The sequence below is a fragment of the Caretta caretta genome, chromosome 6, assembly GCF_965140235.1.
Source record: "Caretta caretta isolate rCarCar2 chromosome 6, rCarCar1.hap1, whole genome shotgun sequence".
NCBI classification, from domain to species: Eukaryota; Metazoa; Chordata; order Testudines; family Cheloniidae; genus Caretta; species Caretta caretta.
The window spans coordinates 26,774,147-26,789,430 of record NC_134211.1 but is presented as its reverse complement, the minus strand read 5'-3'; the positions used below and the strand labels follow the sequence as shown (position 1 = coordinate 26,789,430).

The window sequence follows — 15,284 nt, the reverse complement described above, 5'->3', positions numbered from 1 at the left end:
TGTGGTTTGCCCAAAGTCATACAGCAAGTCAATGAGTGACGAGCACAACCCAGATCCCTCCTCACCACCAGTCTTCATGCCCCATTCACACCACGTTTCACAAGCTGGAACTGCTCACATGACAAGACAGAAGAAAGACTACCGCTGATTATGCTGAGAAAAATAATTTTTGGTGTGTTTCGAAACCACATGCTGGACACAGGAATTTGTTGTGGTCCTATGGGAAACACTGTGCACTACAGATGCTAAGTGAGGTCTCTGATATAAGACCACCTGCTGAACTTTGTGGAGCAGGGAGGTAAAAGTGTGGTAGGCCTGTGGTTTTTCACTAGATAAAGTGTCTCCAATAAGGAAAGTGGTAGTGCCCATTATCAGCTGAGTTCCCCCTGTCCTTAGCAGGGCAGCTAAAGATTTCAACCTATTAAGTAGCAGGAAAGAAGTAATCCTGCCCATTCTAAACACCTTTCCCTATACAGGAGCTCTCCTTCCTCTGCTATATTCAAATGCTTATCTAATTGTCCCTTCAGTTCTTAAACTTTATAACCGGAGAGAGAAATATGTGAATGATGTTAATTATGGCAAGGCCAAGCAATAAATAGGCGGATTAGTGCCAAGTTAGTAAAACAAAATACCATCTCATGAGCCATTTGAACATTTTGGGCATGAGTAACTAGAATGCTCTGCCTGTGGTGATGCAAAGCAGCTGTAAAGCCATTTGAACCAGTCAGTTAAGCCAGGTTTATGGCTGCTTTGTATCAATGAATGGATGCAAAGCAGTGAAAATGCACTGGTGAAACTGGCCGTACATTTTCAAGAGCCCCTCAGAGCATGCTATTAATGCAAAACAGGAGTGAGCAGCAGGCTAGTCTTCCTTAGGTTGAAGTCCATGGAGCTACACTGATTTACACCAGCTGAGCATCTAAGCCTCTGTGTTGATCTTATGGAGCATTATTTACAGTAGTTCCTACTTTGTTTGCTGTGGAATGATTCTCTACTAGGAATTCTCCTCAGAAAAGAGACAAATGTTTAGATTCAGCTACTGTCCCATACCCACATCGCAATCCCTCAGCAACAAATATTCTTTATTTGACGCATGGCATAAATCGTGAGAAAACATGTCATTTTCTTCACTTACTTGGTTTGAATTGAAGGGCACAAAACATCTTAAAACATTATTTGGAGGGGGAGGGGCAGTTTCCATTTACAATGCCATTCTGACCATCAGTGATGCTTGTTTCTATGAAAGGGTCATTGGACGAGGGTAATGTCACCCTTATAAAAAAGTTGGTAGCAAGGGGAGTAGGATACCTGGTAAGTTTTACATAAAACTAACAGTCATGTTATGCTCAAAATGCTTAAGTTTATTGCTCTATTTAATGACTACCAACAGTTTTTAAAAAAAGAACGCCAGTTCACTCGGTTAGCGTATCACTGAAGGAAATATTTTAAATACAGCAATAAAATCAAGTGGTTTAAAGATAACACATTTTGCCACATTCATGCAAACCCTGCTGACAGGATTTTTACAGAGGCACGGATACAAGGTAAACACAGGTACTGAACCAACAGAAGACATGTCTTGAACTTTTGGGAAAGCTTTCCCCACAGTGACACAGTAAGTTGTATATACGCACAGCTCTTCAGGCCCGATCCTGTGCAGAACATCAGTGGGAGCAGGCGCAAGCCCTTATTGTTCTGAATGCTGTTTTTGATCCCTTCTTGATCAACAAGTGCCATAAATTCTCAGAATTTTCAGCACTTCCTAGAAATGTTTTTTGTTTTTAAAAAAAAGTTGTGGATAGCTTTAATTGTTCACTAGGGTCCCAGTTCAGCAAAGCACTTAACTCACATAGTCAAGTCCATCCATGCTCAGTAAAGTACTCAAGCATGTATGTAACGATGTGCATGCTTGGAGTCCTTTGCTGAATTGGGGCCTAGAACACAGCCAAGAGCAGCAGAGTCTCTATTGCCTAAAGGGAACTGTTGCTGCACGGATCAGGGGTTTTAGGAACCAGAGACAGTGACAGTCTGAATTGATTTTCAAAGGCAAATCTCTAAACACTGGCCAACATATTAAGGCTGAGGTTTTTCAAAACTTCCTATGGGATTTGGATGCCCTGTTCCCATTAATTGTAATGAGAACTGGGCACTCAGATCAATTAAGGTATGTTTACACTGCAACCAGGAGGTGATTGCTGCTGCTTCGCTGATATTGTTACTCGAGCTACCTTTGATCTAGCATGTCCAACGTGCTGCAATCACACACCTAACTGCAGCGTAGACATTCTCTCAGGGCTTGTCTATACTTAAAACACTGCAGCGTCACAGCTGTAACTCTTCAGTGAAGAGGGAGAGCTTCTCCCATTGGCACAGGTACTCCACCTCTGAGAGGCGGTAGCTAGGTTCATGGGAGAATTCTCCCATTGAGCTACTGTTGTCTACAGTCAGGTTTAGGTTGGTTTAACTGCGTCACTCAGGGGTGTGGAATTTTCACACCCCTGAGCAACATAGTTATATCAGCCTAACTTCCTGGTGCAGACCAGGCCTCAGACAGCTTTGAAAATCTCAACCTAACTTCACAGTGCACACGTGACCTCCTTTACTATGTATTCATTAGAGAAGAGCTCAAGTCACAACATTCAGAATCTGTGTTAAAACACCCCAAAATTCATGGGAAATTGTATCATGGATTTTGGTCTGGCTCATAAAGAGAGGCTATTTGCCAAATTCAGATCTGGATCCAAGTTAAGATTTCATAATGCTCACAAAGATTGGGGGCTCACATAATGCTCACAAAGTTTGGTTCAGACTCATCTCTAATGGTCACCATACTTTTCCATTCTTTTCTTGATTCCATGGTATATTGGAGATAAAGAAGTGGCAATCGCCTCATGTCAATGAATTGTTTTTTCTCCCCTCCCTTGGTTCTGCTACATTTTGTGGAATTTTTCTTTTTTCACAAGCAAACATGAGGTGTAAAACATGATTTCAATATGAATCAACTTGAATCATTTAATGCAGAGGCTCAGAAGGTTTATGATATACACAGTATTCGGTAGTTTAAAATGTAAAAACAATCAGAAAAAGGCAAAAAGTTAATTTCAAGCTTAGTCAACATACCATACATATTTCAGCATGACAGCTTCAAAGAGTTCCACACTGTATTTGGATCTATTAGCAATTAAATCATTTTTTAAAAACAGCAAACTCAAGACAGCTAGTGAATTTTTTTTTTGATTTTGTAACAAATGAAGCTACTATTCTTATTTACAGTATAAATAAGCCATTTTTTTGGTGATTATGTTCTGCCACATGTTTAAGACAAGCAGTATCTCAGCTCTTAAAAGTTGATGCAAACAAGAGCAAAAAGAAAGCAATATCAAAGTAAAACAAATATATATATATATATATATATATATCTTCAACAAAGACTGCCAAGTTACCATGTGTCTCTTATCAGATCTAAAATATAGCTGACTCCCGTCAAGAGTTCTCTTGGTTTTAACCACTAGGAATATCATGAAAGCTTATTCTTCTGCTGCTCTAGAGAGCTGTTTTTCATACAAGCTCATGACATGGTGGACAAATTGATATTGTTCACAAGTCTGGATCATTCCTCCCCTGAAAAGGAAAGCAGAAAAAAAGGGGAGGGAAACAGTCCTTTTGTTACATGTAAACAGTGCACTTAATAGTGAATGGCACAGCTAAAATGAAATGGATTTACGCTCCAAGAGCCTATTCCAAAGCCCAATGACTGAAGTCAATGGAAAAGCTGCCACTGACTGCACTGCATTTGGATCTGGCCCCAAGTGCCTCTGCTAACCAGTAAATGAGAGGTATTCAGAACAGAAATAAGTTTTACCTTTGCTTTTCTCTCAGTGAGGCCCTAATTCATTGACAATATCATAATTTATTATGTGTTACAGGAGTCATGCTAGGCACTGTATAAATACATAGTTAGACAGTCCCTGCCCCCAAAGAGCTTGCAGTCTAAATAGACAAGACAGGCGTGAGGGGAAACAAGTTAAGGGACTTGTCCAGTGTCACCCAGCAGGTCAATGGCAGAGCTGGGAACAGAAGCCAGGTCGCCTAAATCCCAAACCAGTGCCCTATCAACTGGGTCTCACTGTCTCCCATGCAGTAAATTAGATTTCCTCTCTCTTTCTCTCTCTGATGTCACAGGATGATGCATTCCAGAATACTTCCAGTAAACCAGGAAGTGCCAGTAGGATTTCAGACTAGGCAAAGACATTTCAACAGAGAATAGCTCAGATTCTGAGCTGACTACCACCCACATCCTGATTAGTAAGGACTTTCAACATAGAAATCTGGGCTTCACTCAGCTTTCAGTCTAACTGAACTGAAAACCTGAAATGAAAACCGAGTTCACCCGAACCCATACTATAACTAGGCAAGAAGAGAAACGTGATTTGCTGTTACACTCATTGTAATCGTAGGGCGAGGTTGTACGTAAGTGGCCTCCTCCCTTACTTCCCTGCGTAGTGGCTATGCCCAATCCCAGTTCCTCTGCTCAAGCAGCTCAAGGAGTGCAATCACTGCATGAGGCAGATGCTCCAAAGTCGGCAGGAAGATGGTGGTGTCATGTGTCCCCCCACAACCCCTGCACCAGCTGGCAGGGGTGGGGAACACACGCTGCACCCTTTCAAAGAAACCCCATTACCAGCTGAGCATACCTATTTGTCAATCTGCTCTATTTAGAACAGCATCTTTGTTCGCCTGCTTCAGAGTGTTTCTGTGCACCGCATTTCTGCTGCACACAGCACTGAAAATGTATCTCCATCAGGCTGTGACACACAAGGAATGTTAGTCATATCCGGTGATTACTCCCCATGCAATTCCATTAACAGCTAGGTTGGACCCTGACGTTGTGGCAACAGAAGCAGTGGGGTGGCCATCTAGTTTCAGACCACAGGAAATGATTTTCCTTTTATCTCATTTTCTGCGATGCTGCTGCTTCCTCCCTTCCCCCACTCCTCCCCACACATCATGAGTTCACTGTCCAAGCTTTGGCAAAGACTCGAGAATCTACATTTTCACCCTTCTTTGCCACAGAGACCTTTCAAATACACGTTTTTTTCACTGACAGAAGGTACCCAACATCCCTGAACACCGGCTGAAGGGATGCAGGAAGCATTGCTCAGCCTGTTCTTTGTCACGTCGACTATTTTTCGGACCAAATGCTGGACTCCTGTACAAAGTCCAATACACAGGCCCTTGCAAGGGACCTAGGGAGAAGGAATCTTTGTCCCGTTAACCTGACAGCAAGCTGAAAAACACCCCACTGGCTTTAATAGGAACTACTGCTGTGTAGTCACAGATCCACTGATGACATTACCCTAGAAGTATTTGTTCTTCCATGGAGCAGTGCTTAGCAGCAGCACACGGAGGTGTGTATTGCCCCTACCCACCAGGGGTTCTATGCAGTCTCTCTCCAGTCAAAGAACCAGTGTAGTGACACTCCAGCTAGGGCCTTCTGCAGCTATTGTGGCAAAAGGATTTCTCCCTCCATGGCAAAAGAGGGCACTTCTTTTGCAGATAGCAAAGGTCAGAAGTCCAGGCGGGTGGTAACTGCACTACTCTTTTATCACATTCACTTATAATGCCAGACTCCAGAATGGGCCTGAGGAAGGCCTCCCCTTCCCGGTGCTGGTGTCTGTTATTTCAGGTCAGTAAAATTAGCTTCCCCAAACCAGATATTGGACATGGCACTGACTGTCTGAAGATGCTCCCTGCTGTTCACACGCAAGAGGAGGATTCTTAGTGCCAACGCTCGTCGTAGGGCTACTGTTCTGCATGTCTTGTAGTGTTTTCCTACTTTCACCTCCCTTGCTCAAAATGTTCATTCCAACCTCTCATCCCCCAACACCACCATGTCCCTGGAGGCTCTTCCACCCCTGCTCAACTGGTTTTCTCTGCCGACTCAACTGGTATAATGGTGATGGGTCAAAGAGGTTGCTGTCTGCTATGCTCCTTTGCAGTGGCTGCCGCCGTCCATGTGCTTGCTCCTGAGGCCACAACGAGACACGGGGCCAGAGGGGCGGTGGTGGCAGCAGACAGACACATGGAGAGATGGTTTAAAAGGGGCTGCTAGCCCCTTTCCCCCCATTCCCTGGAAGCAGCAGGACCTTGCTAGCCATCAGGCCTCTCTCCTGTGATTCATAATGCTGTCCCCTACCCTCATCCCACGAAGGGACCTTCAGGGACAGAGGAGAGGCAGGCCTCCCAGCCTGATCTTTCCCAATGTATCGGGGGCTCCTGCAGGGCCCCGGTCTTGCTCCCCCTCTGATGAAGCAGTAGGTATTAGGCACATTTAAATACCTGCTGTGCCCTCCTCTTCTTCTGAACTCCCATCCCCACAGGCCAGCATTAAAAAATGTACCTCTTGTAGCAAGCACAGTGTTTGTCTGGACACTTTCCGCTCTCATTCCTGTGGCTACCTGGCTGTGAAATGCACCCCCCATATTACGCTCAGACATAAGTAAGTGGAGGGCATTTCAGATCCAGCGACTCTCTCTGTGCTCGGACAAACCAAGGCTCTGTTCAATGTTTTCTTTTTTCTTTTGTGACCGTTCATTGTCTGGGTTGACCTTCATTGAAACAGCCAAACTCCCAGCACCTCTGCAGGTCTCTGCCTATCAAGACCACAGCAGAGTGAAAAGCATTTCATTTTCTGCCTCCCACTGAGCAGAACGACTCGCCTGAAATAAGGTTCAGCGTGGGGTTGTGTTTTTCATTCATTTTTTTAAAGAACGTTGATATATTTTTCATGACATTTCTTCCCCTCACTCCATTTATTATTATCGTTAGAGAGAGCATGGGGACACGTTTTGACAGAGCTTCAAATCAAGGAGAGAAGAAAAATAATCTCTCTGGTGCAAAACTCAGGCCCTTCCACGTCGTAGTCAAACCCAAAGGCAACTGGCATGATGAGAAGCCCTTAAACAGAAACCTTTTGATTGTGGAGAGCTTTGCATCTCCTTTCGCATGTCTGCAAACATCTCTTGCCTGTGCGTAAAGAAACATCGCCCAGCCTACACTATCAGCAGCTTCCATACTGCAGTGCTCTTCCACTGAGGCTTGCGATTCCAGCTAGACTATGTTCATTTTCTTCATCATTGGTGTTCCATCCTCACAGCTGTGTGCCGGTCTGTGATTCTGAGAGCAATGGCCCTCTCAGCCGTATTCTTTTAGCTATAACTGTGGACCAGATCCTCAGTCAGCGTAAATGAGCAGTAGTTCCATTAAAATAAATCAGCTGTAACTCCATTAAAGTCAAGGCAGCTATGTCAGCTGAAGATCTGCCCCCACTGTGACTTGTTGGGGTTGTCGTGTGCTGCTGGGATTTGATAATTTTGGTATCACAGGCTAATACCATAGCACAGATGAGAGGTGCCATTTAAAATTCTCAGTAGTATCTAAGGCCCAAATCCTTCAAAGGTGTTTAGGCACCTATCTCCCATTGATTTCACTGGGAGTTAGGCACCTAAATACCTTTGAGATCTAGGCCCAAGTGACTTAGAAGCCTAAGTCTCACTAAAAGTCAATTGGACTTGACTCATAGCCACTACTTAGGCTCAGGTACTTTTGAAAATTTTATCCACTGACCTAAGGTTTGTCTTTTTTCCCCCTTCATGTTTCTTTTCCCCCTTAAACATGTGGAAATTTTTTTTTTAAAGGAAGAAAATTCTCTTACCTGTCTAGCCGTAACTGGCAGGTTGTTCTCAGTATGTCAATTATCCCCTCGTGCTTCAACTGTTTACAACAAATGCTGGTGGCAATAAAGCAGCCAGTTCTCCCAATCCCTGCACTGGGGAGGAGAAAAAGTGTGGGCAAATAACCCAGAAAGAAAAATGTTAAAATTTAATTTATAATGTACGGAGGCTGCTGTCAAATGTGTCAAATAAACAGAATCTCCCATCATCCCTAGGGGCGTGTGTATGGAAAAATCATTACTAATTATTAATAAAAGACATTAGCTTCACTGGGACTTAAGTAATAATAATACATCTTATACAGCACTTTTAATCAGTAGATGGCAAAGCATTTTACAAAGGAGGTCAGTATCATTATCCCCATTTTAAAGATGGGGAAAATGAGTTACAGAGAGGCGATGTGACTTGCCCAAGGTGACCCAGGAGCAGAACTGGGAAAAGAACCCAGGATGCATCCGATGAAGTGAGCTGTAGCTCACGAAAGCTTATGTTCAAATATATTGGTTAGTCTCTAAGATGCCACTAGTACTCCTTTTCTTTTTGCGAATATAGCCTAACAGGGCTGCTACTCTGAAACAGGTTTCCAGAGTCACAGTTCAGTGCTCTATCCACTAGGCCCAGCTGCCTTTCTATGGTAGCATGGGGAAGGTTTGCATGGCTCTAGTTAGCTTCAGTGGTGTACTGTACAAGATAGTAAAGTGGTCTTCCACGTTAGGCCTATCAATCCATCATCACTGTAGCCTCTGAGCACTAAGATGGTGTCTGTTGAAATCTCATAGATAGTAGTTTCACTCCCTTGACATGTTTCAGAGTATTAGATGTTGCTAATATTTCATGATTATGAAAAAAAATAACAGGTACTCTCCCCAAAAGGCTGTATTCAGCAGCAAAGGAATTTTAGTGATGCACATTATAAAGAAAAAGAGATATGACCTCATGTTGGTGCATCATGCTACAAAACAGAGGATCAGAGACTGAATCCCAGGCATGGACCTTCATTTTGCACACGGGAAGGTGGAAGGACTGGAATGCTGTGAGGTGTATGCCAATGGCTGGTCCACCGCTCAGTTTGGTTGAGAAGCAGCACATCTGATTGCGGCTGGGGGTGATGCCACTGCGGCAGGGGTCTGATGTAAAATGGGATGGAGGTGCTCCTATGGAATGCAGGGCCGCAGTGAAACAGGGATTGAAAGATGCCTGCCATGACTCTGAACCTTGGTCCTTCCCTCACCACCTAGGAGCTGGTTGGTTCATTGTTGATGAGGCAAGCCAAGTACAGAAACTTGGTGTCAGCTGAGAATATCTCATGGTGGAGTAGGGATGGCCTCCATGTAGAAAAGAGATTAGAAAATAAAGTGGGAGTAGGTACTTTGCCCCCTCCCCCTCAGAAGCAATTACTTACTAATGTGTGGAATGGACAGTCAGACACAGCAAACCATGTTGTAACCATGAGCTTATTTTTTTCAAGAGAACCTAGCACTTAGATGAGGGGCCCTGCAAAGGGGGGGGGGAACACCCCAGAGCCCGGGCTCCAGCCTGAGCCCTAACGTCTACACTGCAATTTATAGCCCCACAGCCTGAGGCCTGTGAGCCCGAGTCAGCTGACACAGGCCAGCCATGGGTGTTTTATTGCAGTGTAGACATACCCTAAATAACAGAGATACAAATAACCATTATTCCTTGGTCAGATTAAGTTTGAAAGATCTCCCAGGTGTGCACGTCTCAAGATGAGTTTTCATTCATACATGCTGTGACAAATATTGCTTAAATAATTATGACTAACAGCAACACACGCAGTAAGTCTGATGCCACTTCCAAAGTCATTCAGATCTGGAATCTCACAATTCTCTGGATTTGTGCAGGATACAACAATTCACCACTAAAGAAACCACTGATTTTTCTCTTCTGTTATCAATGTAAAGACATTTTTCTGTATATCTGTTTCAGGCCCTGGTTAATGACTAGAGATGATTTTGTTCTCACATGTGCTATGCTATTGTGGCAAAGAGAAGCTGTGAACTCCTCTTACTACCACCATGAAGAATGAGCAGCAAAGCTGACAACACTTCTGCATGTTAACTAATTAAGTGAGCAGTCTCAGGAATAATTACCCTTCACAATCTCCAGAGAACCTACATCCATTTAAACAGTGTTAAAATCATAGTGCAAAGACACTGGCAACAAGTGTTCAGGCAACAATTGGACTTATATATGGCTGTGGCTAGCAAAGTTCCAGCATGGTTTCCCTGACCACTAAAGACAGGATTTTGACCACGTTATTTAAATTTTCAGGGAGAAATTCCTGACCAAGCTGGTTAGGAAAATGGGGCTAGCAATAACTGTGCTTAAATGGTGTTAAGCTGTAGCAGGAACATGGTTAAAATGACAAAATGCAGGCACTACAAAGGAAGAAGGACGATCTTACTTTTCAGGCATAGACCAAGACTAAGGCAATCTAGGTTCAATTTCTGGTGCTGCCATAAACTTCCTGTCTGACCTTCGATAAGTCATTGTTTCTATACCTCAATTCCCAGCCTTCTACTTCCACGTTGCATCCCATTTCCCATCCTTTGTCTGTCTTGTCTATTTAGAGGGGAAACTCTTCAGGGCAGGGACTGTCTCTTACTATGTGTATGTATAGCACCTATTTCACTGAGGCCTGGAGGTTGGTTGGCTCTCTAGATGCTACACTGATACAAATAACAAATAATATACAGATCTTCTACAATGCTTTTCATCCATAAATGTCAAAGCATTTTACAAAAGAAGGTAAGTAGCACCCCCATTTTACAGATTGGAAAACTGAGCAAAGAGAGGTAAAGATACTTGCTCAAGTCACATAGCAGGTTAGTGGCAGAGGCAGGAATAGAAACCAAGTCTTCTGAGTCCAGTGCCTTACCCACAGGTCTATGTTAGGAATGACAACCTACCTTTAACATGTACTTGTTATTAAGAATACTTTCAGGATTAGGCTCATGTTTGATTTTTTAAAAGGTTTACTACTTTGTATTTAAGAGGGCTGACAGTATCGCCATCTTTGCAGTGGTTATGCTCTCCTAGAAGATCAAATCCTGAGCGCTGCTGAATACCTGCACCTTCCACTGAAGCCAATGGGAATTGTGGGATTCAGCACATTTTAGGGCATAGGCTAAGGTTTGGTACACTTCCTAATCTTGAATACATACAGTTTACTACATTCACAGCATATATTTTTTCCAAAAGGGCATCTGAAAAAATCAGACACTGCTCTAGTCACCAGCTGTCATATAAAATTCTCTAGACGCCTACTACCCTCTATGTTAATACTTAGGTAAGAAAAATGAACCAAATGTCTTGCATTTCCAAAAATCACCAGTATGCTACTGGAGATGGAAAGACAAAGCAGTAGGCGAGAGAGTAAAACAAGCATGCAAAGCAAAATATGAAGCTGTGGACTGGGGTCAGTATTGCCTGTGAAAGCTACCATGAGATTTCAGTGAGACATACACGGATTCACAGATATTAAGGCCAAAGAGGACCATTATGATTGTCATGAATCATTCTTGTAGCTCTTTTCAGAACACTTTCCAATTAATTATATACAGAGGTAATAGCTCCCTGATTACTTGTACCTGGGCACCATCAGTTGTTAGCTCAGTGATCAATTCCTCTTTATGCATCAGCATGAGATCTAATATAGAATTGCCCTAAGTCAGTTGCAATACTTTTTGTGTCATAAAATTATAATTATAATTTTTAGAAACTCCAAGGATATTTTACTAGTGGCTGCATGATACCTCCAGCATATGTCTCCCAGACTGAATTTCCCTGTGATAAAGCAGTTTTTCTTTTTACAGATTATAAATAAACGTTTAAGGAGATGCTCATCCTGTTTCCTTGCAATTGCATGAAGTTTTTCTTTTCTCTGCTAGGTCTTTAAGACACTCTATGTCACAGAGCTCCATGGAGACATAATACAGCATTAACTTACCTGCAGTGGACAATGACTGGGGCATTCTTTTCTTCTGCACATTGCATGGCCTCTTCCACATCCCGCACCAGTTGCAAGAGGGCTGGTGCTTGATCTGGTGTCTTTTGGTCTGGCCAGGATGTATACCAGTAATGTCGCAGGTTTCTTACTTCACCACCTTTCTGTGACCCAGTTATACAGAAAATTAGTACACTACTGCAAATATTTTCAAAGATTCTTCATCAAAACTGATAAACTATGACAATCTGCTTCTTTGGGCATGTCTATGCCACCAGCGAGTCTCCGAGCTTGTGTCGACAGACTTGGGCTCACGGGGCTTGTGCTACAGGGCTAAAAACAGTTGTGTGGATGTTCAGGCTCAGGCTCAGGCTCTGAAGTCCAGGGAGGATGGTGGGGCTTCAGAGCCTGAGCCACAATGTCTACACTGCTATTTTTAGTGCCACAGCGCAAGCCCAAGTCTATAGATCCTTGCTGCTGTGAGTTTCAAAATGCAGTGTAGCCACACCCTGTGAGAACAGCAGAAGTAAACCAGTGCGAAAGGAAAACGAGCACCCACACACAAAGCCACAAAACGCAGAAATTCTGATTTCAAGGCTCACTACTGCACTTGAGCAAACTGTTAAAAAAAATTCACTAAAAACCCTGCTAAACTCTCATGTCCTTTTTCAGAGTTTTCTGTCCCAGCTCCTCCACATTAGTACCAAGAGTTGTGTGCAAAATGATGTCTCCTTTATACCAGTCTACAGCCATCTTACTCTCCTCCTGACAGATTCATTCAGGAAGGCTACAGTGGTTTATAACACAATTGTTTTAATGAAGTATTTGATAGACTCTCAGATAAATTGATCGATTACCCTTTCTGTTGTATATTTTATATAAATAATAATATACACACACACAGCAAGACATTCAGAGACATTGAGGAAAGCGAGATTTGTGCCTTTAGTTATGGCCTCAAGTTTTTGGGCATCAACACAACCCACCTTAGGCCTAAGTTTCAGAGGTGCTAAATGGAGCTAGCGAGCCTCAAAGTCTTGGGCTTAGCCTTGCAGAGACTGTCTGGAGCAGCCAGCATTTGGCTGAATAATTCTCTTCAAAAGGCAGGAAAGCGTCCAAGGAAAGTAACCTTTAGCTTCCACAGACTTCCTTTAAACACTTGACTGAGTTTTAAGGAAGCAGTGGAGAGCAATTTTGGTTTCAGACTAAGAACTAGGAGTAACATTTTCAAAAATGCCTAAGGCCCAGATTTTTAAAAAGTGTTGCTCTGCTCAGCATTGCAATGCCTAATTAATTTAGTCTTATTTTCAAAAGTGATGTATACACTAAGGAAACTTAGTCTCACTGAAAGTCAATGGGACTGCAGGCTGCATGACCATCCCTCCCTGTCACACTATGAGGGAGGCCATGCCTCCTCGCTGCCATGTACCTGTAAAGGTGAGCTCAAAAGGGAGGAATTAGCTGCACCCAGTGCTCCGTCTGTCTGAGAAGGATGGCAGTTTGTCGTCAGCCAGGGCAGGGCTGCAAATAGTTAGTAGGCTCTGACCTGCAATCAGGGCAGAGTGGTTAAGCAGTATGTGAGCCCCAGATAAAGTCGAGTACCAACGAAGTCTAGAGGCTCCGGCAGGGGTGAGCACCAGCAGAGTCTAGGGGCTCCAGCAGGGCTGAACAGTAGGGTACCACAGGCCTCCTGGCCAAAGATGGGGGTGCTGCCACCCCAAAGGTAGGGTGGTAGGGGGATGTGGACCCATCCAATTCCCTCACATCCCAACCCAAGGCCTTAACAGTGGCAGAGTAGTCCGCCACTGGGTCAGCTGGGATCCGCCAGCAACATGCTGACCTTGTATCCAGCCAACACTCAACCAGTCATCTAGTTCCTTTGGGCTACTTCCTACATCCCTGGAATTTGGTACCTCTGTACTGAGGGGGTCATCTGTCATCTTGGAGAACTCTGGCCAGTCTTCAGGCAGCAGGCCCAGCCCCCAGCAGCTCCTTGGCATCTCGGTCGGCTGGTGGCCGGGAGAAATCCGGCCAGTCCTCAGCCGGTAGCCCCAGCAGCTCCTCGGTGTCTCAGTCGGCCAGCAACCCTGGGAGCTCTGGCCAGTCCTCAGGAGGCAACCCCCGCAGCTCCTCTGCAGGCTCCAGCAGCAGGCGGGATGCATCTGTCTCCCGTGACAGCTCCAGCTCAACTTCTGCTTCCTGTTCCGCCCTTCCATTTATGGCGGGGCAGACATGGCTCCCCTGGTTCTGCCCACCAGAGGGCGTGTTGTGGTCCCTCCCTGTCATTCTCTGAGGGAGGCCATGCCTCCTCACTACAGGGACTTGAAACTCTTAAGTCACTTTTGAAAATGAGACAGGCTCTCAAGGCAGTTAGGATTTGCAAAGCTGAGCAGAGAAACACCTGAATACCTTTAAAATCTAGGCCTAAGTCTCACTGACTTTCAGTGGGAGTTGGGCACTTTAAGTCCAGATCCTCAAAGGTATTCAGGCTCCTACCTTCCACTGAAAACAATGGGAGTTAATTGTCTAAATACCTTTGAGGATCTGGGCCTAGAGTCACTTTTGAAAATGAGATGTACGAGCCTAAGTCATTTGGCATTTTTAAAATTGCACCCTAGGCTCCTTGAGAGCCAAGCCATGGCAGTTAAGAGCACTAGTTTTATAACTACATTTTGAAAACAGATTCCAAATATTATGAAAAACAGTGGTTCCAAAACACAAATGCCAGAAGAAAAGAAACAAGAATACTTATGTGAAGTTACTCTTCCAGGGGATGGGAAAAAAATAATCACTAGTTCAAGATGCATTTAGTTTTTTTTACATTGTTCCCAATTTTAAACTTTCCAATCAGAGAACCCTGAATTCAGTGACACTGTATACATCCTTTCCTACTGAAAAGAAAATACTCTTTTAACTATGCTTCATTGAGATTCAGGAGGCGTGGGGTTAGGTTGGGAAGAAACAAGGTTTAATTGGTGGTTCAAAGCCCAGAATCATGTTACTGCTAAAGCTGGGATAATCAGTCAGTGGCTAGACCCTTGTTAGGTTCCTTTTAAAACGAAAAAGGCTTCTTTCTCCCTTTTGCTTTATTTGTTTCTGAATTCCCAAAGCCTGCTAAGGCCTGACCTGTGTCCTGAAAGAATTATGATAAACCATCCTCAAACCTTGTTGCTGAGAAATGCGCATCAGTCTCTGCAGTTGGTGGATCACATTAAATTTCTAATCAGTTTAGATGCTGCAACATCCTACCTCTATCTAAGGGAGAATGTCCATGGCATTGGAGAATGTGGCGCAATTAATGGTAATGGTTTTCATTACCATGCCATTTATCGTAAGTATGGGTCCAGAGTGACAGGCATTATTGCCATTATATGATGAAAGAACAGTCCCAGACAATGACATCTCACTAAACAGCTCCTTTATTTCTCTTCTGGCAGCTTGGAACCATTCACCTACCAGCTTCGTTTTTTTTAGTACTGTCCCACTGATGCTGAAAGCTGAAGTGTTGCTGAGTTGGATAACCAAGTGGGGATGTGACCTTAAAATGAATGAAAGGAACAGGTTGTATGGGAAAGGAACTATGG

The 15,284-nt window shown here is 43.8% G+C and overlaps 1 protein-coding gene across 7 annotated transcripts in view; it reads right to left on the bottom strand.

The window, feature by feature from the left end:
* Positions 1-1,340: 1,340 nt before the first annotated feature.
* Positions 1,341-15,284, bottom strand: part of PTPN5 (protein tyrosine phosphatase non-receptor type 5) — a 141,514-nt gene continuing 127,570 nt past the window's right edge. For all 7 annotated transcript variants that reach the window (XM_075129337.1, XM_075129338.1, XM_075129341.1 and 4 more), the window contains 3 exons: positions 11,704-11,864; positions 7,715-7,828; positions 1,341-3,621 (listed from right to left, as the gene is read on the bottom strand). In XM_075129337.1, the coding sequence (XP_074985438.1) occupies positions 3,528-3,621; positions 7,715-7,828; positions 11,704-11,864 (369 nt within the window). In that variant the 3' untranslated portion in view covers positions 1,341-3,527. The remainder of the gene's footprint in view (positions 3,622-7,714; positions 7,829-11,703; positions 11,865-15,284) is intronic.